The 24,239-nt window shown below is 37.5% G+C and overlaps 2 protein-coding genes across 4 annotated transcripts; one reads left to right on the top strand and one right to left on the bottom strand.

Moving 5' to 3' along the window:
- Positions 1-648: 648 nt before the first annotated feature.
- Positions 649-11,552, top strand: LOC133516243 (RNA-binding protein 5-like). Of its 3 annotated transcripts, XM_061849076.1 has the most exons (4): positions 649-851; positions 974-3,238; positions 8,673-8,710; positions 10,194-11,552. In XM_061849076.1, the coding sequence occupies exon 2, from the start codon at positions 983-985 to the stop codon at positions 3,236-3,238; it is 2,256 nt and encodes a 751-aa protein (XP_061705060.1). In that variant the 5' UTR covers positions 649-851; positions 974-982; the 3' UTR covers positions 8,673-8,710; positions 10,194-11,552. The 3 variants fall into 3 exon arrangements, with proteins under 3 accessions (XP_061705060.1, XP_061705059.1, XP_061705058.1); XM_061849074.1 differs by having other exon boundaries at positions 650-3,238; XM_061849075.1 differs by having other exon boundaries at positions 649-3,238; positions 8,673-11,552.
- Positions 11,553-15,279: 3,727 nt separating this feature from the next.
- LOC133516242 (uncharacterized) lies at positions 15,280-22,194 on the bottom strand. The gene is made up of 3 exons (XM_061849072.1): positions 20,968-22,194; positions 19,784-20,003; positions 15,280-15,886 (listed from the first exon to the last, which is right to left on the bottom strand). The coding sequence occupies exons 1-3, from the start codon at positions 21,702-21,704 to the stop codon at positions 15,800-15,802; spliced, it is 1,044 nt and encodes a 347-aa protein (XP_061705056.1). The 5' UTR covers positions 21,705-22,194; the 3' UTR covers positions 15,280-15,799.
- Positions 22,195-24,239: the final 2,045 nt, after the last annotated feature.

The raw sequence follows: 24,239 nt of genomic DNA, 5'->3' as shown, positions 1-24,239 counted from the left end.
TGATATTTCTGCATATGAACCATTTTTTACATTTCAAATATTGTAAACGATGAGCTGATATTTGGTGAAACGGAAAAATATCTTTTTTCGGACCCGAAATCGGGCCAATCGGGAAAAATCTTTGATATCTTTGTTAATGAACCATTTTCTTACATTTCAAATACTGTAAAACGATGTGCTGATATTTAGTGATACGGAAAAATACTCTTGCACGGGCCTGATTTTTGCGGTTATAGCTTGGTTATAGCCCTGGCCTGATAAAGTGTGGATGTAATTGGCACTTTACCAATATAATTATTTCTTCATAAATAATAGCCTTGACCAAAGGCCAGTCCAGACGGAATGATCAAATCAACCGATTTGTTTAGAAAATAAATTGGTGTCAATCTCCAAATTTAGAATTATGGTGATTATTGAGCGCTCTAAATTTAAAAAATGCCACCAGACTTCGACACCTCCATTTTATCGGTAATATCGGTCATAATTGGCGGTCAAAATGGTCGTTTGCGTCCGCACCACCTGATTTGATCAGAAAATTTAATCAGATTGGCGAAAAAAAATTAGCCTTAATCTAATACAAATATTAAACTTGACTGTATGAGTCTACTTAAACCTTCTATCCGAAATTCTTGATAGAACAAAACGCAGATACGCATACGCTCTGCGTAGTAAAAAAAAAGAAATCAATATGGCGATATCTTGCTAATTTTTTGGTCTGCCAAAGGGAATTTAATAAAATGTGTATTGCCTAACGTAACAGTACTTGTATGGAAAACAGTAATTGATTCCGCGTTAAGAGTTTTCATGTCTCAGCGCAGAATCCCAATACATTAACCAAGTGATAACTACAGGTAAACAAAATGTGGAAGGGGTCATTGATCGAAGAATTTTTTAGGGCTCCATTGGATCGGCGGCGACGGCGACGTGGGAAGGCTCGTGAGTTATGTTTGTTGATCTATGTGGATGTTCGCAGGGATTAGCGATGTCGTGGCGTGGACGGGACGACCGCAGTGACCGGAGCTCGCGGTGGGAGACTCAGGATCGGCCGGACCCGTGGGCGAAGCGTGGACGTTCGCCCGTGTGGGAGATGCGCCGCGATTCTCCTGATCGCTCGCGAGGGTCTCCTCGTCACCATCGCGACCGCTATGAACGGTACGACCGCACCGGGGACCGTGACCGTGACCGGCGCGACCGCACCGACCGCGGTGACCGCGGCGACCGTGGCGACCGTTACGAACGGGACGAGCGACGCGGGCGCTCGCGGGACCGGCACGAACGTGCTCGTTCGCGCTCGCGCTCTCGATCGCGACGACACTCGCCGCGCCGCCATGAGCGGGAACGCGACTGCGACATTCCAGCGCCACCTTCTCCGCCAAAGATCAGTGCACCTGAACCGCCCATCTCACGATCGCGTAGCCGCTCCGCCAGCCGCGAACTCGACAGTGTCAACTCTACATATGACAACAAGGACGAACAAGCCGTCAATGCCTCCCCAGGAGACTGGTTTTGTAAATGTGGCTCATATAATTTTAAAAGGCGCCAAATATGCTACAGACGCAACTGCAATGGAAAGCGATCAGAAGGGACAGTTTATGGGGCTGATGCCGAGAGGCATGGCTTGACAGAAGGCATGGGTATCACAAAAAGACTTTTGTTTAGAAGATTAGATGCTTTAACAACTGAAGAGAAAATATTAGAGGCATTGAAAGAGAGATGCTCAAAGGCTGTTTTAGATTCTATAGCAGGTATCACAATAGGGAGAGAAACTTTGACTGGAGCTTCAAAGTGCCTCGCATATATAAATTTTAATTCTATAGCAGACTCCACTGCTGCTCATTCTGAACTGATGACTCTTTCGCCTCCACTTGAGATTGATAGCCGGGAAGTATTGATATCGTTTTACAATGAGCCCCAGAAGATTCCGAAACCTGCTCCAAATCCAGTCGACTATTCTAGTTATTATTCTCAAATGACCACATACAACAACAGTTCAGCTTTGTCTGAAGCAGACAGAGTTAATGCTGCAGCAGCAGTTGCCCAGTCAGCTATCACGGCAGCTCAGGCTCGGCAGCTCACATGGACTCCATCAGTCCCTACATTTGTTATGTCAGGTGCACAAGCTGTAACCAATATCAAGGCTCCCACAGGTGATGGAACGACAGTGTATAATGCACCCGATGTGAGGACATTCATGTATGATGAGACATCTGGGTACTACTATGATCCTTCTTCAGGTCTGTACTATGATGGAACCACACAGTACTTTTACAATAGCCAAATTAATCAATATATGTATTGGGATGCCACTAGTTCTACTTATATTGCAGCTACACAAGCCTCACAAAATACTGATCAGCCTAAGCTGCCTAGTCCACCAGCAGTCACCATGGATAACACTATTACTAAAGAGCCGGAGGAGAAAAAGAAAAAAGATAAAGAGGACAAAGTAAAAGTTGCTAAGAAGATAGCCAAAGATATGGAAAGATGGGCTCGAACTTTGAATCAAAAGAAAGAAAATGCAAAGAGTAACTATGTTATGGATCAGCCTCAAGACACAGGGCCTAGCAAGGGCTCTGCTGACATTGGCTTTTCAGTGCTTGGAGCTGGGCCGTCATTAACACATGTAAGGGAAATATCCCCACCCCCAACTGTAGTCCCAGCTGCTCCTGATGAGTTTTTGATTAAGAGAGTAGCAGAACCAACATTTGACAATGATGATGGAATTATTGACTGGACAAAATTAACATGCTTACTGTGTAAAAGAAAGTTCCCTTCTGCAGAGGTCCTTACAAAGCACAAGACTCTTTCAGACTTACATAAGCAGAATCTTGCAGCGCATAGGAAACAGTCTGATTCAGCACCGCAGATGAATGGGTATAGAGACCGTGCAGCTGAGCGCCGAATGAAGTTTGGAGAGGATGAGACACCAGTCAGAAAGAGGTATGAGCCACCTGAGCCCCTTCCACCCGCCATACAAGCCGCTCCACCACCATCCGTTGTTGATACCATTGGAGGAAAAATGCTTCAGAAGATGGGTTGGTCAGCTGGACGGGGTTTGGGCAAAACTGAACAGGGACGGATAGCTCCTATTGAGGCAGAGCAGAGGCCAAGCTTGGCAGGTCTTGGGCAGAAGAGAGGCATTTACACACCCACTCCTGGGGAGACATATCGCGACACTGTGAAAAAGCTTATGATTGCGCGGTACAAGGAAGTCGTCGGTCAAGAGGAGGGAAATTAGGTGGGTTATCTTTGTTTTATTTATTACTACTAATATCTCTTTTACAGATTCAGGATTTGAGGTTAGTGCACTAATTATATATTGTTATTTATTATTTTATATACTTACACCTCTTCCTTGGGTATTAATATCTTGACGTCAAAGATATACAACATGCTTATAAGGTACCCGAAAGATTTTAACAGTGTATTCCTGATCATATTTAAAGACTAAAATGTCCTATGAACTTTTCTGGAATTCACCTTGTTTTAGAGTTAATACCAATTAAAAAATATATATTGTTACTAGTGCAAAACACCTTTTTATTTTATTTTATTCGGGAAACCAACAGCTGTAACTGATTAAGTAACTAAGTTAGACAAAAATTTATCAGAAATGCCAATTACCGGTTTTCACAGACAGGATACAAAGAAATGATTAGAGGCTAGCAACAAAATGAAACATATCCTAATCTTCTGCAGGCATGGGAGCAGAATATATACAGGGTGATTTCTGGGTCGTGATCCAGAACCACTTTTTCTGAATCTATAAATGATTTACACTATCATTCGGTAGTATTTGATTGAAAGATAATTAGTTCGATTTTTATTATTTTTCAAGTAAAATTAATCTTATACGAAGTAATCATGGTCACCCTATGACTTTTGACATACGCTGTATAGATAGATAGATAGATAGATAAATCATTTATTTGGCAGCTGCAAAAACACACAATATAAAGTTTAAATCATCATAAAGAACACAAATTATTACAGGAACAAAATAAAAATAGCACAAAAGAAAATTGAGACAACAAAATAGGCATAATTAATAAACAATAAAATAAAATAAAAGTACCTACCTACATACTGTGTGCGTTGCAGCAGGACAAAAGGGTCACGGCTCAGTGATACTCTTCACTCTTTCGAGTAAAGCACTGGTTTTCTGCCGGAACCCAGGTCACAGCAGATGTATAAAATGAGGGTATGTGTGTGTTACATGTTTATAATATATAAGTCGTATGTGATAAAAAATAAGTCAGCAAGGGTGTGAACAGTGTGTCTGCCTGCCATCTCCACCATGTTAGATTCTGAAATCTGCGACCAAAAAGCCGTATGGAATACCAGCGGTTTGTTTATCGAGGAGAATCTTTTTAAAACTATGTTTAAATGATTTTTTGGACTTCAGCTCTCTCAAAGGCGGGGGTATATCATTCCAGCATTTGGTCGCAAGATAACGGAAACAACCGGTAAAGGCAATTGTCCTATGAGGATGTACTTCTAAAAGGCAACGTCGAGTAGATCTTGTGCCGTGTCGAGTGTGAAAAGAAGAAATATTAATTTTCGAGTGAAGATACATGGGTGACTTGCAATTTATAACACCGAAGAGATGTATGGAAAGCGACAAGTCGTCACATTGAGTAGGGTGACCAAAATGTATGCAAACATGTTTTTTTCTACTTGTCATCTGAAAAATAATCATAATTATTGGTGATAATAAATAATGAGCAACATCATTAGACTCATCTTTGAATTCTGTGTGATGTCTTGTTCTCTTGCTCCACGACCCCGAAATCACCCTGTATAAAAAAAACATGCCGTACGGAGGGTCCCAATCTTCAAAGTGCGGTAGCGACCCCTGTATTTAAAAATTACATTGCTTTTTAAATATTGGTAGATTTTACATTAAGCGGGTGCCCCGTAGAAACATAACTTTTACCAATAAGTACCACCCTAATAAATATCCTTATTTATCTTATCAATAAAAACTTTTAAACCTTTTTAACCGACTTCAAGAAGGATAAAATAAAATATTATCCTATTTTAATTATACGCGTTACCAACTTTGTTTGTTTGAAGTCGGTGTCAAGCCAAATTTTGAAGCATACCATGATTTTCTTGTTATTTGATAAGGATGTGGCCTATATCAGTATGTATCAATACGTTGAATTGTCTTACATGACAGCAATGAACATACTTTCTGTAGGTAGGTACCTAAGAACACACGGTCGAACCTTCTTGGAGCAGTCCGTACCATGTTTGTCCAATGCGTTTATTTGCCGTCCTAATTTTTAAAGAACTATTTTTACTAATTTTCGAACTGCACGCAAGTGTGGAATTGAGACCGAGTTATTTCCAAAAATATAAAACAATTCAAGGACCGTCTTCAGGGCTTAAACTTTTTATCTACATGCAAAATTTCACCTAAATCGATTCAGATGTTTAGCCATGAGAAGGTAACAAAAAGACAGACAAAATTAATTCCACTTTTATAATACCTATTACCACAGTGGTAAGGTGATTTATAGACATAAAGCTGATTATTTTTTGCCAGGTGTTGCTACTATTTGGTTTGGCACCGACTTCAAACATTTCAGTTGGTAACGCATATACTTAAAAAAGGATAATATTTTAATTTATCCTTTTTGAAGTCGGTTTACTTCTTATATACTACGTCGGTGGCAAACAAGCGTACGGCCCGCCTGATGGTAAGCAGTCTCCGTAGCCTATGTACGCCTGCAACTCCAGAGGAGTTACATGCGTGTTGCCGACCGTAACCCCGCCCCCCCTCGTTGAGCTCTGGCAACCTTACTCACCGACAGGAACACAACACTATGAGTAGGGTCTAGTGTTATTTTATTTGGCTGCTGTTTTCTGTAAGGTGGAGGTACTTCCCCAGTTGGGCTCTGCTCTAGATCTGGAATGACATCCACTGGCTGTGCCCTACCACACAAAGCGAGATTAAATTCACAATGCCCATACCTCTCTTTTGGACGTAGTTTAAGGACATACCCGGGTCCGGGTTTTTTTTGTAAAGAGTTTTTATTTCCCATTTTTAGTTTTAAGGCATTGTTAAGAGCTTATGACCTTATGAGTGACGCGTGACGTATGAATGAAAAACACAATCATGTTTAAAACTAAATTCGTTAACTTTAATTAATAATCAGGATTTTCCTTGAGTCCATCTGGGACCTCAATTCCTCATGGATCCCATCATCAGACAGATCAGAACCAAATTAAAATGGGACCAACTTGGAGGTAACTCCTTTCAAACAAAAAAAGAATTACTCCAATTGGGTCACGGGTGTCGGAGTAATCGGTGAACGTACATAAAAAAAATAGCCACAACCGAATACCTACAGAACCTCCTCCTTCTATGAAATTGAAGTCGGTTAAAAAGTGACAAGTTACACTTTGCATACACTAGATTTAAAAAAAAAGTTCCAATAGTGAATATTACGCGAAACTCTGCGTAGGGGGCACCTCTACCACAATCCATCACAACCTGAGGGTCTACCGTGAAACAATAAAATCGAAATTTCGTTATCTAACCTCTCTATCACTCTTGCATATTCGAGTGATGAAGAGGCAGACAACTACATTTCGATTTTCGCGTTTCCCGGTAGGCCCTTTGTAAACAAGCCGCCTTGATGGATCAATGTCATATTTTACTATCTGTAAAAACTTCTCAAATAACCGTCTAAGGCACAGTATGTATAAGTTACTCGATGGTTTATGAAAGGTGCTAGTGCTGCACTCTGGCGGCAGAACATTGCAGTAATACTCCCTATTCATTTTTAGGGTTCCGTATCCAGAGGGTCAAACGGGACCCTATTACTGTGACTTCGCTGTCCGTCCGTCCGTCTGTCAACAGGCTGTATCTCATGATCCGTGATAGCTAGACAGTTGAAATATTCACAGATGATGTATTTCTGTTGCCGCTATAACAACAAATACTAAAAACAGAATAAAATAAATATTTCAGGGGGGCTCCCATACAACAAACATATTTTTGCCGTTTTTATAAATAATGGTACGGAACCCTTCGTGCGGAGTGCGACTCTCACTTGCCCGGTTTTATAAGTGATAGTTTTACCAGTAACATTTACTTTTTGTGTACAAATACATTCAAACATCAAAAACGAAAACTCTTTTTGGCAAAGTTGACTTAAACTCATGTAACCATTCTCCCTTCTTTTGACCTTAGAAATGCGTGGTTAAAATCTTTCGGGATCCTTGTGAGCACTCTGTATTTATTCCGATATTTTTCCTATCTTAAGTATAAAGTGTAATATACCGCTGCAGTTCTGTAGCCATAGGGATTTTTATATTAGCAAATTGCTAAACTGATTTTCTTAATCTAATTCGTGTAGGGTATGCCTCATTGAGCCCAAAAATATTTCTAATCTTTGAAGACGGCAAGTGTTCCGCGTCTTTCGAATCTCTACCAATGTTATGGTTTGTTAAATTAAATTTACCTATTTCTTTTTTTATTTGCACACGCTTTAAACCATTTTCTTGCTCATAGGTTGTTAAAGAAAAATCTTTATTTTTATTTTGTTTGTTTATTTGAAGGCATATTCAACACGAATTTTGCTAATTTAAACGCCTTGTGACTATGCTACTATATATAACATTTGCACTTAAACACTTTCCTCCGAGTTGTTTCATTGACTATTTAACTAGTTTGCCAACTGGCTCTGGTCGGCTAAGTGTAGTAGTTCAGGGGTTTCGAACCTTACTTTGAGCTCTTCTTCATATTTGTTGGTAGTAAAAATCATGTAAAATGGTTTCTTTATACCCTTACCATATCCCCCCTTCACCGATAGGAACCCCTGCATGTAGTTGATTGAGCGCGAACAATTTTCCAGGTGTTATTTCTATTTATCCTACTGACTATTATATGTATATTTGGGGTTCATGTTTCGGTACATACACGTATCATATCATTGTCTTCTATATTAGTACTGCACTTTATATTAAGTGGATACATCGACAGTAAGTTTTGTTTATAGGGAACGAGAAGGACGCAATTCTAATTCAGTTATTTAGACCTCCCATAAACTGTGCAGGATATTAATTTGGATACTTTAAATACAATCAGAAAAATGCCTTATTATTTCGAATAACCAACATTTATTGAAGTTGAAATTTCGCTTACCTAATTGATGTATCCCCTTCATATTTGGCACTGAACAAATGAGTTAATTTTCATATCAATTTATTTTACAGTGGTTATTGCCTCCATTCTTAAAAATATATAATTCTCCCGTCATTGTCTACAAATATTTGAATTAAGTAAAATGCACAAAGAGCAAAACAGTTTTGACGAAGGCTGGGTAACACTCACACTTGGCTCTCATTTTGGTAACTAAAAAGTAGTTTATAATCTTTAAAACATTTTTACCGATATGCATAATTCGAAACAGTTGATTGTCTATTAATACATATGTCCAAATTTCATGAATTTCGGTTCACAATTGACACTTAGTAAAAAGGGGTTCTTATTAGACTAATATTGGGCGGTACAGGGTTTGTGTGAAGATGTTTATTAACAGCTCTTGAGTGCAATATTGATTCTCACTGAAACCTCTCAAGTCGGATTTCCAAATGGACGGACGAGTCGCGGTGTTGTTGATTGTTCTCTAATTGTGTGATTCTGATTTAAACGCTAGATGGCGAGCCGCGACGTATGGCGTGCCCGCGCACCGCGGTGAGTAAAGTCTATTTGCTTACTTGTCTAACGCATCTCTTTCCACAGGCTCGACAGCATACTTCTTATGTCTTAGTTTGTATAATAATCTATATACCTTGTCTTGACCCTAGAATGAAATGTCTAACCCCCTTATTCATAAACGTCTACTAAAGTTGACAAGCCGCTAATAATCGTTGGTCCCTTTCCATCATACCAATACGTCGGACAGGGACAAACGATTATTAGGGGCTTGTCAACTTTAGTAGACGTTTATGAATAAGGGGGTTAGTCATTATCATCAGTGCCTTCATCATGGCTGTACCTACTCTAAAATTGTGAGTTGTGAGGATTTGGATATGGTTAAAAAGTGACTATCGAGGCGTAGAGTAATAGGGTAAGGTCCCTACGTTAAAAGTAAATGCCCCGATCACATCTATTCCATTAGTATTCCAGTCCAGTGATTGAATCCAGCACTGAACTGGATCTAATCGTTTACATTTTCATCATCCAGTGAATTTATGGAGACTGTTACCAAAAAAACAATACGTTTTCACTATTTACTTTTAATCCAGCACTGGATAGACGGTACATTATTCCAGTGGTGCTGGATTGGGCGAGCGGCAATCAAAAGTACACCATTATTTCAGTCACGGGATTGGAATGCTTACTGGGATGATTATATTCCAGCGCCGGTTCATATTATTCCAGCAGCATTCCAGCGCAGAATTCGATCACTGGACTGGAATACTACTCGAATAAATTGTGAACCATGCATAATTAATATATTGTTGGATTGTGCACTTGGTAGCTACGATAGATAATTTATATTTGAGTTTTGATAAATAAAGTACAAGTCTTATTCCTTTAGAAAAGCACATTATTCTGCGAACACGACAATGTTTTTTGATATTCCTTTTGAGTCATTTAAGGGACGAGGCATATATTAAAAAAAATCTCCCGCGACTTACCCTTACCCTTTAGATTAGATACCTATACCCTTTAGATTAGAAGATTCATACCTTTTAGAAATTTAAAAAATTACTAAAACATAAACAAAAAAAATAGATTCTATTCAATTGTAAATATTTTTGGTATACAATGACTTGAGACATTTAGTTCAAGAATAAATTAAGTCAAGCACGTGACGCGATTTAAAAGAAATAGTTATTCGGTTGTTGCTGTTGCTGTAAAATTACAATCCAACACAGGTATAGGTAGAATATTGCATCGACAAGGAATATAGATTATTTGAAGCCACTGTTAGTTCTGGGATATTTGGGTTCTATAATATAGTTTGTGTTCCTGTGATTGTGTATGTTCTAGTCTTTAAATTAGGTTCTAGCTTAAAACTAGGTATAATAGTCGGAGGACGAAGCGAGCAGCGACGGAGCATAAGACTCTGGAAAAAACATTACTGTGATATGTAACTGTGATATTTAGTGGTGCAAAAACGGTGCAAGTGTGAAGCCTTTACTGACGACTTTGACCATTTACCTTACAGAACCGGCGCAGCGCCAGGACCCGCCAATCCTTGTTTAGAGCAGGTTTATTTATTTGTACAACGTTGTACAATCGTGATTTAGCTCGGATACCAGGCTAGCGAGCTGCTGGCTTTTTGGCAGTAGTATGGCATCAAAAGATATGCCATTACAAACTTACTTATTTGTGTTTTTCAAATCTGTTGAATCCTTGATGCTATTCTTCTGTCTTTTACAAAATAAAGATAACCTTCGCAAGCTGGATTAAACTTCATTCCAATTTAATTCTTAATTGATGTAGTTTTAATCATGGAATATAGTTACGTTGGAAAAACAAAAGCATAACTCTTCTTTGGCAATAGAGCGATTACTAGCGAAGGTTATCTTTTCGCTTGTTTAAGTGGGACGTAGATATATTATATAACTTCCAAATTTTATGAAATATTTTTTTAGCGTCTTATTATAACTATAATGTTTAAGTTGTGTTATGTAAATGTAAACGGCAGTGAATCTTTTCTGTATGTTCCACGAATATGTGTGTAGAGGACTAGTGCAGTTAAATTACCTGTTACGACGGTTTTGTTACTTTGCATACCTCTGCTATAAACACTTTAAATAGTAATAGCTATTATTTTTAATATTTGACCTTAATACTCAGTAAATTAAAAGTTAATGTTCACACGAAAACATATTTAAAAAAATATATAGGTACTTAAAGACGTAAAACACTGCTTATACATAGCATTTATCAACAAAGTATAATTTAAAAAAATCTTTGTTATTCAAAAATCTTTGATTTTTATCAATAAACCGAATTTCATAGTTAAATAATAAGTCAAACATTAACTATTTAATGCATTCATAATTGAAATGTTAATGTTGTTAAATTAACTATGTACATTTGTCACATTCACCATTACCTAATAATAGTAATAATACACCAGTAATTCTTACTTAGTTTTAATCTTGCTTTGTATTAATAAAGTTGAACTGTGTTTAGATTACCAAGTAAATTATTAGAATTAGAATATAGAATCAAATCGGTACTGATAAATTAATGAACTTTTTACGCAATGTACGTTAACTCCAACGATAGTTATTCATCTTAATTTGATTATTAAACGCTACTCTGGTTAAGTTTATTTTAAACATAAGGCTTCTAATTATGTTTTACTTCATAGTTTTGTATATATATTCGTAAATCGTTTGCATTGTTGTTCTAAAAGTGGCGCTAGCATCGGGTTGCCTTAAGCACTCCTAGCGGATAGTAATTGTACTAAATGAACTGCAAATTTAAATCATAGCCGGTAAGGCTTCTAACGCGCTATAGATAGATTAAAATAGACCATGTACAAATATATAAATTATACAACATTTCGTTATGCAATTGTTTTATTTACGGGGTGTGGGAAGAATAGCCCAAGTTTTACTCTCAGCACTGTATGGAATTTCCGCGAAAAGAAACTACAGAGTAATTAAAAAAAAGAACTAAGTTGATACAGTTACAGACAGATAATTATAATAACCTTAATTTAATTTAACGGATCTTTCCACGCGATAATGTCCTACGGTGTCCTTTGTGTTTAGTGCGAGTTCATACATTTGCTACTTGTGTTCTTAGAGCATTTAACCAACCGGTGACTCCTTGTCTGTACAAAACCGTCTGCCGATTTTTGCGGGGGAGGGGTACGTCAAATCGTACAAATAGCCATGTCAGATAAATGTCAGTCCATACAATGTATATGACCGTTGGCCGAAGTTTTCGACAGAGGGGTAAGCTCTTAAAGGCGACTCCGGTTGGTTGAATGCTCTAAGCTTGTGTTAAGAGCTAGAACCAAAGCAGAGCATTCATTCTTGATCTTTTGGTGTAAACAAAAGTTCGTTTTCAGTGAGTGTCAGGATGGCGGGTGTACATCAGCAAATGAAGCTGCGGTATACATCAGGAGTTAGTGCTAGTAATGTGCCAAATGTGCGCCAAAATTGGAGCAATGTGCTCTTTAAACTCCAGAGATATTTAAGAAAATAATGACGCCCGCCATCCTGACGTCTGGTTGGCGGGTGCATTTCCAGTTCTAGCTAATGGCTGCCTACTCAAGGGTGAAAGTACTGCCTAAGGTTAGTGCTCGCAATGTGCTTCCACATGTATGAAGCACAATCAAATTCAGAGAGCGGTTAAAGAGTAATATGGAATTGAATAAGTATATATATATATATATATATATATATATAGACACGCCTGCTTATTTGAAATGGCGATATCACATCTTTATTACAGGCAGTTCAGGCACACACAGAACATGCAGGCGCTTTACACAAGTGATTAATAACATGATACTGGATACTAAACGCGTCTTAAGCCGATTTTTTTATTTTTATTAACAGAGTCATGTTATTGGTCTAAACCCCCTTTTATTAATAGGATGGGAATGAATCCTTCCCACCTATGACGGCCGAGGTTTATTCCTATCTTTTTTATCATACATATGTCGATTTTGATAGTTGTTATATTGGGAGCGTGCACGACTGTCACGCAACCTAGTGTCCGCAAGTCTAGGGGAAAACGTCAATTCACTACATCTTATAAAACTACTCCAAAAATAAAAACTACTGAACGGATTTTAATACGACTTTCAACTATCAATAAAGTGATTCTTGAGGAAGACTTAAGTATATAACTTGTTAAGGTTTTGTGTAAATTCTTTGAAATATACTTAACGATGTTGTCGGAAAAAATCACGCTGGCTAGGAGCTTTAATCGAAAACGCTGCCTAATCCGTTTGAGCTATAACAACACAATGTATGGTGGGGTTGTTTCTCATTCGTAGGTCTACAAAAAAGTCCGCGATGTTAAATGTCTATCTTTTAAGGATAACTTACTATATCCATTCTTAACTTCTAGAAAAAGATCACGTAATATGTGGCATTTGCAAAGCTATTTACATGGATACATTATTAACAATTATCAAAATAAATACGTTAGTTATATTAAGCATTTCATACAGATTACAATGGTCCCTTACACCATACAATTTAAATTAATATTTCAGGAGTAATCGTAAATCAAAGTTTCATTTCGAGCCATATAATTGTACGAAATGTTAAAGACGCTATCCGCAGTTAGTTCAAATTTTTACCACCTTATGCGCTGGGATCGCTTTACTTACCCCCACCATGCACTTCGCACGGTCCCAATTGAACAGTTAAAATTCCAATTCGTGAAATAAAAATAAAAATCATATAATGTACCTAAATAATTGACACCATAAATGTAAAAGATTTTACTGGTTCCATCATAACTACTACATTATAACAAGTATATTGGCTAGCTCTGGTGACAGTCAGAATGGCGGGTGTACCTAAATAAATAAATAAAAAACTTATCATATTTTTGTACCTAATTTGTACTATTTAGTATCTCCATTAATTTTTTTTTTACCTCACGGTACTTAAAGTTATCACCAAGAAACAGTACATCCGCTATTCTGACAGTCAGAATTGCGGGTGTACTTTATTGATGAATATACTTCTTTGTGGGATATTGATGATGTCCTTTTTTTGTAAAAAAAGTACAAAGTAAGTACCCCTATATATATATACTATGACTACGTCTAGTTGCTCCGTGAGCTGTACACCTCGCGATAAGATCAATAAGCTTAAAACATGTAAAAACAATAAAAAATAATTAGGTAATAACAAAAACTAGTTCTTTAAGGTTTAAGGTTTAAAAAATAGAAAAAAAAAACTAAATATTGAGGGTTCCCCATACTTAGAACTGAAACTCAAAAAAACATTTTTCATCAAACCCATACGTGTGGGCTATCTATGGATAGGTCTTTAAAAATGATATTGAGGTTTCTAATATCTTTTTTTTCTAAACTGAATAGTTTGCGCGAGAGACACTTCCAAAGTGGTAAAAAGTGTGTGTGTCCCCCCCCCCCCCCCCGTAACATCTAAAATAACAGAATGAAAAAGTCTAAAAAAAATATATGATATACATTGCCATGCAAACTTCCACCGAAAATTGGTTCGAACTAGATCTAGTAAGTAGTTTTTTTTTTAATACGTCATAAAAATTAACAACCCAACAAGGCCTAGTTTATCCTCTGGGTTGGAAGGTCTGATGGCAGTCGCTTTCGTAAAAACTAATGCCTACGCCAAATCTTGGGATTAGTTGTCAAGCGGACCCCAGGCTCCCATGAGCCGTGGCAAATGCCGGGACAACGCGAGGAAGAAGAAGACGTCATAAAAATTAAAAAAAAATTTTTTTTCATCAAACCCATACGTGTGGGTATCTAGGGATAGGTCTTCAAAAATGATATTTAGGTTTCTAATATCATTTTTTTCTGCCGGTAGGCGAGTGGCAGCGCGTCATAGCGACCCAGGTGACCCTTTCATCTGCAACAGTACGCGCAGCGCGACCACGGCCAGGTGTCGGCGCTAAAGGGCCACAAGCGCTACTACCGGCACGATTTAAACGACGAAGCGAAACAGGAACGAAGAGATGCACGTGTAATATTATCCATTTTTAGGGTTCCGTAGCCTAATGGCAAAAAACGGAACCCTTATAGATTCGTCATGTCCGTCTGTCTGTCCGATTCTGTCACAGCCACTTTTTTCCGAAACTATAAAAGCTATACTGTTCAAACTTGGTAAGTAGATGTATTCTATGAACCGCATTATGATGTTTACACAAAAATAGAAAAAAAAAACAATAAATTTTGGGGGTTCCCCATACTTAGAACTGAAACTCAAAAAATCTTTTTTTATCAAACCCATACGTGTGGGGTATCTATGGATAGGTCTTTAAAAATGATATTTAGGTTTCTAATATCATTTTTTTTGTAAACTGAATAGTTTGCGCGAGAGACACTTCCAAAGTGAAAAAATGTGTCCCCCCCCCCCCCCTGTAACTTCTAAAATAACAGAATGAAAAATCTAAAAAAAATATATGATATACATTACCATGCAAACTTCCACCGGAAATTGGTTTGAACCAGATCTAGTAAGTAGTTTTTTTTAATACGTCATAAATGGTACGGAACCCTTCATGGGCGAGTCCGACTCGCACTTGACCGCTTTTATTTAAATTGATAAAAGAGAACTACTATAGGATTTGTTGTATTATTTATTAATCACAATCACGTGCTAAGTTTTACCCCGTAACTTTGGTAATTAAATTAGGCTTCCGGCCCGATTCGAAGAATGAGATACGATAACGATAAGTTTTTATTTAGATATCGTTTGTATGTAGTATAATTGACAGAAGCAGCTCGATTCGAGCAACCAATGTTTTTTTTAATACTACGTAGGTGGCAAACAAGCATACGGCCCGCCTGATGGTAAGCAGTCTCCGTAGCCTATGTACGCCTGCAAGTCCAGAGGAGTTACATGCGCGTTGCCAACGCTAAACGGCCCCCCCTCCCACACCCCTCGTTACCCCCTTTAGGAACCTGACGTTAGAAATATCGTAGATAGATCTTATTGGGATGACAGCGGAATCGAACTAAACGTCAATTTTGACATGTCGTTTAGTTATTGATCTTTTAAAGATCTTTCCAAGATCATAAACGTGTCTTAATCATTCTTCGAATCGGATCGTTCCGGGTCCGAAGTACTTTCCGTAAAATGATTAGCTTCCCCTGTACGTGGAATAACCATAGGGACTGAGCAGCAGTGGGATGTGGTAATGTTCGTTTTCTTTCACTTCGAAGACAATCTGGAAAATAATAGTTTAGTCAAATTTAACAAAAAAATAAGTACTTTATGAAGTAGTTCAGTCGTGCTGGATTTACTGATGTTTTAGATATCGATATAACTTTTTAGGTTATTCCCACTAGTTACCACTTACCATCAAGTTGTTACCAGTGGTAACTAAAAAATCCCAGTACCTACCACCAAAGATCAATACTAATAAAAACAGTAGAAATAGTAGAATATAAATATAGAGTGCTTTTATAAATAATTATTAATAAGACGATTAGAGCTTCAGTAAACTGCCTTAAAAGTGATCAAAACTATATAAAATAAAACCGGCCAAGAGCATGTCGGGCAATGCTCAGAGTAGGGTTCCGTAGTTACTCTTCCGTCACAATAAGCTAAACTGGAGCTTAAAGTATGGTAGATTGTTAACCAAGGGATGAACTGTGGGTGTACGTCTTTTTACTATGGAGGGGAAACTTTTTGCGATAACTCAAAAACAGCTAAACTGATCATATCCGCTATAGTTTTCATTTAATGTCTTTCTTAAGCTCTACTTCCAAGATTTTTTTCATATTTTTTGGACCTATGGTTCAAAAGTCAGAGGGGGGGGGGGGGGACACTTTTTTTTTTTTCTTTCGGAGCAATTATCTCCGAATATATTCACTTTATCAAGAAATATTTGTTGAAGACCCCTATTAGTTTTGAAAGACCTTTCAAACGATATCCCACACTGTAGGGTTGAAGCAAAAAAAAAAATTCACCCCCACTTAACGTGTAGGGGAGGTACCCTAAAAAAAATTAAATTTTTAGATTTTATTGTACGACTTTGTCGGCTTTATTGATTTATATATCCATCCAAATTTCAGCTTTCTAGCACTAACGGCCACGGAGCAAAGCCTCGGACAGACAGACAGACAGACGGACATGGCGAAACTATAAGGATTGCTAGTTGACTACGGAACCCTAAAAAGTTATCAAGATAGAGGTCTGAATATATTATTCTTGTAAAATTTAAAGTAATGTTAGTAATAGTCATAAATTAATTTTTTTTTTTTTTTTAAGATGTTTGTTTGGGTTCAACCCTATAATGTGGGGTGTCGTTGGATAGGTCTTTGAAAACGAATACGGGTCTTCCAAAACCATATTTTGATACACGAAATATGTTCGGAAATAATCGCTCTGAAAGAAAAAAAAGAATAGATTTCCCCCTCTACTTCCCCTAACTTCTGAACCATGGGTCCAAAAATATGAAAAAAATCGTGAAAGTAAAGCACAGTAAAATCTTTTAAAACTATAGCGGACCTGATCGGTCAAGCGGTATCTTGACGAACGGGTAACTACGGAACCCTACACTGAGCAGGGCCCAACATGCTCTTGGCCGGTTTTTTTTATATTTGGTCAACAGGTGACTAAACAAAAAAAAAATTGTTATGAGGAATAATTACGAAAGAACGACGTTTTCTTAAATCGACCTTTTTTGTCTCTTCGTTAACTTAAACATCCTGTAGCTCCTAAAGTACTGATCGTAGTATATAAACATAACTAAATTTGTAGGAAATTTTGTATTAAAACTTTTGTCCGAAGTAATTATAATGCTATTTGTACAGATATTCAAGATATGAGCAAAAAATCTGCAAAAAAAGGTATCTTCCCCCCCGAGAACTTTCAATATCTTTATCTGGACACGTTATAACTAAGGTCACTGTGGGCAAGACCGTCTACAAGGCAAGTCCGTCAACACATTATAACTTTTGAATTAGAAAGAGTTTGCCGCTTTGGCGTCGAGTTTATTAGTCAGTTTTTCGCGCTAGTTCCCTCACTCTAAAACAGATGGCGCTGTGACAACGAACTTCAGAGCAATCCGCGTAAACAAGTCATTACGTGTATGGAACTCGAAGTGATAGTGCGACTGTCTCTGCAAATAAAATTGTTAAAAATAGTTTGTGACACAATTTTGAACCGAAATTGACTACGTAAGTAATATAAGACCCGACAATCTTTATTATGTGTTTAAATTATCAGATATTGGCTTAGTTTTGTAATTATACGTTTTATCATTCATCACATTAAAATTTTGCTAAGTTGGAAAGTCCGTCTACTATGCACCAGGCAAGTCCGTCATATGCCGGACTTTCCTTGAATCAGAGGTTACCAACTGTTAAATGGCTTCAATATTTTTTATTACGATTTTATAAGGTTACTACAGATACGCATCTTTACGACATTGCGCATGATGTTTGTGTTTTGTGTTTATTAACAATTTTAATTTCGATACTACTAAAGAAATGTGTTCCTCATCCTCAGCACTATGTAACCGAAAATACAAATAAGAAAATACCTATTAAGTAAATAAATAATGGCCGCAAACTAAGCATAGCTTAGCTTTTACTATTGGTGCTAGGCGACGACATATATAAACTTATATAGATAAATACATAAAAAACAAACATGACTGGAGGAACAAATATCTGTGTAGATTATACAAGCAAATGCCCCTACCGGGATTCGGATGATCATCGCCTTCATATGTTATATTATTATACCTATGACACATATTATTACCCTTTTTACTCCTCTTTATAGAATACGGTTGTACAGTCATGTTTTCTTGACAGTTTTGAAGATTAAAATCATTGCAGCCATATCAGTCCGTACGTATTTTTTATTTCGGAACATTTATTGTACTTATCGTTGTTTAGGCGTTTTGCCTACACCGTGATACAAGGTTACGCGCCACGCCAACGCTATACCGCGCGTGCCACGCCGCTATGTGACGTGGGTTCTTCGCCTTACTTATCCTGAAAATTTACGTATGTAGGGTACCTACTTGTGTTCTGGAGTTTGATTTGCCAATCACTATTTGATTTAAACTTAAACGGTGTTCGTAGTTTAAAATTGCTACTACTATGAGTTTATTTATGTAACCCTCTTTGATCTCCGTAAATTTAAAACAACGAGTAAATTTAACACGACTATTAGTATTTTATTTGAGAAGTCCAAAAAATAAGTACTTATAATTATTTTCCAAAAAAGGTTTACCACCCCATTTACGTAATATATGCCGGACTTACCTTTTAATAAGAAAAATTGTGTTTATTTCGAATCTAAACCCTATATTAACAAGTTTAGAGTACACTTTTCATTGTCTTGTTTCGTTCTTTGTAAGGATTCGAATACGAACACATAAGTACCCATAGTATGGCTGATATCGTTACTAGACGGACTTACCTTAAACTACACGGGAAGTCCGTCTACTCGCCGAATTTTTAAAAATACTATTGTTTTTGCTTAATTTATGTATATAATGATCTGTCACTATAGCCTTACTATTATTTATGAAATTCTTCATCGTATGTGATTACAAGCGGTCACGTAAGTGAATAATTAACGGAGCTAGAATACTCCAATGTAAAAAATAAATAAAGTATGCCGGTCTTGCCCACAGTCACCTTATATCAATTTTCAAAACTACACGAATTATTTCTCCTGATTTTATTAATTTTCTTGAGCTACTTTTATTAAGCCAGACTTTAGGCTATACAAAAGAGAATTGATTGATTGTAAAGTCGAAGAAAAAACGTGCCCCTTAGTTTGACATCCAAAACATGTTTTGCGGTCACTGAATTGTCAAATGTCAACTTTTGACAATCAGATTTACCGCAGAATGTATGGAGCTGTACAGCGCCATCTCGTTTACCTGTCAACTTCGAAGCACGAAATTGTCTTAGATTATACGCATCTTAATCAATGTAAGTATCTTTAGCTATACGTAGGTGGCGCCGATATCAATGTCACTATCATTAATTACCTAGTGAAGATGTCGAGAACAAATTAGCTAGGTAATATTATTTAATAAAATGCTAACCTACAAAGTATAAATCCATACTCAGTTTGTTTTTGTATCAATACATACCTCTACATAAGGATAAAGCGTTTCTTTCCCGTTCTTCGTGTAATAATCTCCCACGTTGAATTTCAATTTGTATGTGCCTGCACTCATGGAATCCTTGGTAAAGGGAAACTGGATTCTTCCATCGCCTGTTGTCACGGTGTTGTGCCACGATACCCACGAATCTCCCTTTTGCTTGAATAACTCTGTGAAGAGTTGCACCGCTGGTCTTCCCGTGGACGTATCGAGAACGTGCGACGACAGAACAGGCCGCGACATAGCGGTGTGCTTTCGTGAAAGGTTAGAATAATAATGCCATGTGCCGAGATGCGCGATGCGCACACGGGTCAAACCGCTGACACTCGCTGTGGTTTTAAGATAATATTATCATTATGTGGGATTCAGATAGTAGAGTTCGTCTGATAAATTAATTTGTAGTATTAATTCTTTGAAGGCTCAATAAGTAAATACTGAAGTAGTTATGAGTAGGTAGTCGTAATACACACTCGTAATTAGTCTAATGAACTCTAATGGAAAGTATTGTAAAACGCTCAATGATCTTTGATGCACATGCCTTCTAAGCATATTTTAATGAGGTCAGTTGTGATCATTACTTGAAATCATAATGAAATAGGTACCTATAAGTATATACTCGTAACTTAATAACAGACATTACCATACAAATTCAGATACGAACATGATATACTAACGTTAACGATAAGTAACAGTAGCTAGGTACAAATACCTGTCCTATTAAGTATATTTAGGTAAGCACATAGGCATCTATATCTGTTTTATTTTAAAGTAAGGAACGTTCACCTGTACCCCTAGTGTAAATTTATTCGATGGCGTAACGTGACGTACGCGTTTGCGTTAAGTCTCATTTTGTATGCGATTTTGAGTTTCCAAAACGTTCCGCTTGGCGCGCTGTTTCTAAATCCCATACAAAATGAGATGACGTACGTCACGTCCAAGCCATCGAATAAATTTACACTTGGGCTCCAGAGGATCATAAATAAAATAACCTAGTTTTACTTTATAGGTATAACAAACTTCAGGTTTGATTACTTATAATAATTGTACCTAGTTAAATATATATCGTTTAAGTTATGATTTTTACTTAATATTCTTGAATTCTTTTGGCACTGTTTTTGATGTAAACATTGGGATGCAGTACGCCAGTCCTGTGCTTATAGACTGTGTTCTCTGTGTCTGAACCGATCTTGACCAGCTTGCCTCTGAGCTGGTCTGATTCTTCACTAAAATTTGGTATTTTGGGATCCCCGTGCTTCGTGTAGTCTATCTGCCACATCGGCATATTAATTGGCTCCTTATAGTTGAAATTATCGTATTTCTTTCCGTCTAGATTAAGTATTTCTTCGGAGTTTGAAATTTTTTCCCGAGATTTTGCGATGTTACTTATCTCGTTTCTATCCTTATACTTGATTTTGTGTGGAAAGTATTTCTTAATATTTTTATGACCAGGAACGCCCCTTCGTTGTGCTCCCTTGTCTACGTCTTTCGGCCACCCGGTTTTAGGTGTGTCAATGCGCCGCTCTTTGTTATGTTTATGTTTATCAGTGAAGTAACCCGTGTTTTCCACTGCCAGATACTGGGATAGTTCATCGCTGTTGACGACTGGGAATTGAGTCTGTTGTTCGGTCGTTGTGGTTCCATTTTGAAGGTTTCGCTGCTTTTCATTTAGCAGTCTTATGGTTTTTTGAATCAAACTTCTTAGCGCGTCGTCTTTAGTGATGAGTTTGCATGGGATGGAAGGGAAATTCTTGCATAGCACGTTCCGCATGATATCTTCTGTTTTCGCCTTGGGAGCGTGGAAATCCGAAACCATTTTGGACATGAGCGCGTTATTTCTTATCATCATTCCATAGTTGCGTGCGATGGATAGGCAAACAAGCAAACATAGTTTGGACAAACTTTGCTTCATTATTACGAGTCTATAAATAAGATTGATTACATAAATATTATTTTCTCATTGAGTTCTCCTGTTAGTTCGATCAAAGTACCTTCTAGTAGGTACTAGATGCACAATTATTGTATTTTATTTAGATACTAGTTTGGATCACACATATAGAAAGGAACCGAGCGTAGGTGAATAGTCCCGAATGGATATGGTCGATAAGTGTGTAGACACTTAATTAATATTGTCACTCACTCTGGTAGCAAGAGTTAGGTTCTTGGCCTAATAGCTAATAACATGGTAATGCTTACTTGTGATTTTTTACCGTTTTGCCTCAACGTGTGGTAGCTACATATTTAGATTCACATTGCACATACACAGAGTCCACTACAGTACTTTGACTAACGGAAGTCTGATGCAAAACTTTGCGGTTGTTAAATTTTCATCGAACATTTTTTCGTTACCAATGTGATTTGGTGTACCTAGGCTTATAGGCTATAGCGTCTTGCCCTATTGAAAAAAAGTAAGTCCTACATGTAGGTATGTTATTTGGTCTACGCTAGCTGAGGAGTATTCGCTAGTAGGTAAATACCGTAAATATTACTGTACCTAAGCTACATAAAGTTGATCTAAACACCTAATGATCTAAATGCATAGTTATCGTCGCAGAAGTTAAGCTACTGCAACTAATTGTTTAATTTTACACGAGCCAGTTGTTAGTAAACTTACGACACGTGACCTTACCGAAATACCGGAAGCGTTTCTTGGTGTTTTATAGCCCTACAATCATACTTAGCTCGCTACTAATTCCGATCCGAAGGTAAGTCATTAGCAATCTCCCAACGATGTTATAAGTAAATAAAATAAACTGGCTTCTAGGCGCCAATGGCGCTGTCAAATGTACCTAAAGCTGTTCATTTATTTAAAACTGAATATTTTATGTATTTAGTGTAAAATTGCAAGTGTAATTAATTGGTTTAAATCGTTGTTGTAAATACATGAATAATAATAAGAAACACTGAAAAAAGTTACTATACAAATTATGGTTGATAATACAACGCCATCTAGTATAAACATAACTAAACGTGTTTAGCGCCATCTCGTGTTGAATAGCAAACCTAGTATCAACTAAGTGTTTTTGTTAAAACGATCTACTGTACGCTAGATGGGGCTCCACACCTAAATGTGAACGACGAATCAAAGTATGGGCAAGTATGGGGTTGACAGGCAACCGACGTTGGTTGATGCGGTTAGCGACCACCTATAATTGCATCCTTTTTGATTTGTCGCTAAATATTGTCATTATTTTATTATTATAATCCGGAAAAGGACGCGCGAGAGCCGCACGGGGCACGTCAGGTATGCCCTAAAAAACGGCCAAGTGAGAGTCGGACTCGCCCATGAAGGGTTACCATTTATGACATATTTAAAAAAAACTACTTACTTTTCGGTGGAAGTTTGCATGGTAATGAACATCATATATTTTTTTTTAGTTTATCATTCTCTTATTTTAGAAGTTACAGGGGGGGGGGGGACACATTGTACTGCTTTGAAAGTGTCTCTCGCGCAAACTATTCAGTTTAGAAAAAAATGATATTAGAAAACTCAATATTATTTTTGAAGACCTATCCATAGATAACCCAAACGTATGGGTTTGATGAAAAAAAAAAATTTGAGTTTCAGTTCTAAGTATGGGGAACCCCCAAATTTTTTTTTCTATTTTTGTATGAAAATCTTAATGCGGTTCATAGAATACATCTACTTACCAAGTTTGAACCGTATAGTCTTATAGTTTCGGAAAAAAGTGGCTGTGACATAACCGGACAGACTAGAATCTATAAGGCTTCCGTTTTTTGCCATTTGGCTACGGAACCCTAAAAAGCGATAAAACTGATATGAGGTGGTTGCGGGGTAAGTGTAACTGGCCTACAAACTGGGGCTTGTTTACACATTGATTGGTGTTTAGTGCGAGTTCATACATTTGCCACTAAACGCAAGCAGTATATATATGAACTCGCAATAAAAACTAATCAATATGTAAACAGGCCCCAATGTGAAGGCCAGCCACGCTTGCTTGTATTGACTTTAGGTATAGTTTAGCATTTTATTTCTTTCACCAACCGAAACCGAAAAGTTTACCTGATACCAATGATTGGCTTCTTCTTCTTCCTCGCGTAGGCCCGGCATTTTGCTACGGCTCATGGGGAGCCTGGGGTCCACTTGGCAACTAATCCCGAGAATTGGCGTAGGCACTAGTTTTTACGAAAGCGACTGCCATCTGACCTTCCAACCCAGAGGGTAAACTAGGCCTTATTGGGATTAGTCCGGTTTCCTCACGATGTTTTCCTTCACCGAAAAGCGACTGGTAAATATCAAATGATATTTCGTACCAAAGTTCCGAAAAACTTGGCTTGGTTTGAAGCCGCGACCTCCGGATTGCAAGTCGCACGCTCTTACCTCTAGGCCACCAGCGCTATACCACTAATTAGCTATAGAGCTAAAAGGTGTAGGTACTATGAATACCTGGGTGCTTTAGAAACTTGCCATTTTCCTTCTCTAGGC

This window comes from Cydia pomonella, chromosome 3 (assembly GCF_033807575.1).
Source record: "Cydia pomonella isolate Wapato2018A chromosome 3, ilCydPomo1, whole genome shotgun sequence".
In the NCBI taxonomy this organism is placed as follows: Eukaryota; Metazoa; Arthropoda; class Insecta; order Lepidoptera; family Tortricidae; genus Cydia; species Cydia pomonella.
Note: the sequence above shows the minus strand (reverse complement) of the source record. Positions and strands in the feature narration are given on the sequence as shown.

Excerpts from the sequence above, each read along its gene's own strand:
- LOC133516243 (XM_061849075.1), top strand. The coding sequence starts at position 944 with ATGTTTGTTGATCTATGTGGATGTTCGCAGGGATTAGCGATGTCGTGG.
- LOC133516242 (XM_061849072.1), bottom strand. The coding sequence starts at position 21,704 with ATGAAGCAAAGTTTGTCCAAACTATGTTTGCTTGTTTGCCTATCCATC. Across the intron at positions 20,004-20,967 it reads GTCAAGATCGGTTCAGACAC|TACGTCCACGGGAAGACCAG; the intron begins AGAGAACACAGT and ends GCACGTTCTCGA. Across the intron at positions 15,887-19,783 it reads CGCTTTATCCTTATGTAGAG|ATTGTCTTCGAAGTGAAAGA; the intron begins GTATGTATTGAT and ends ATTATTTTCCAG.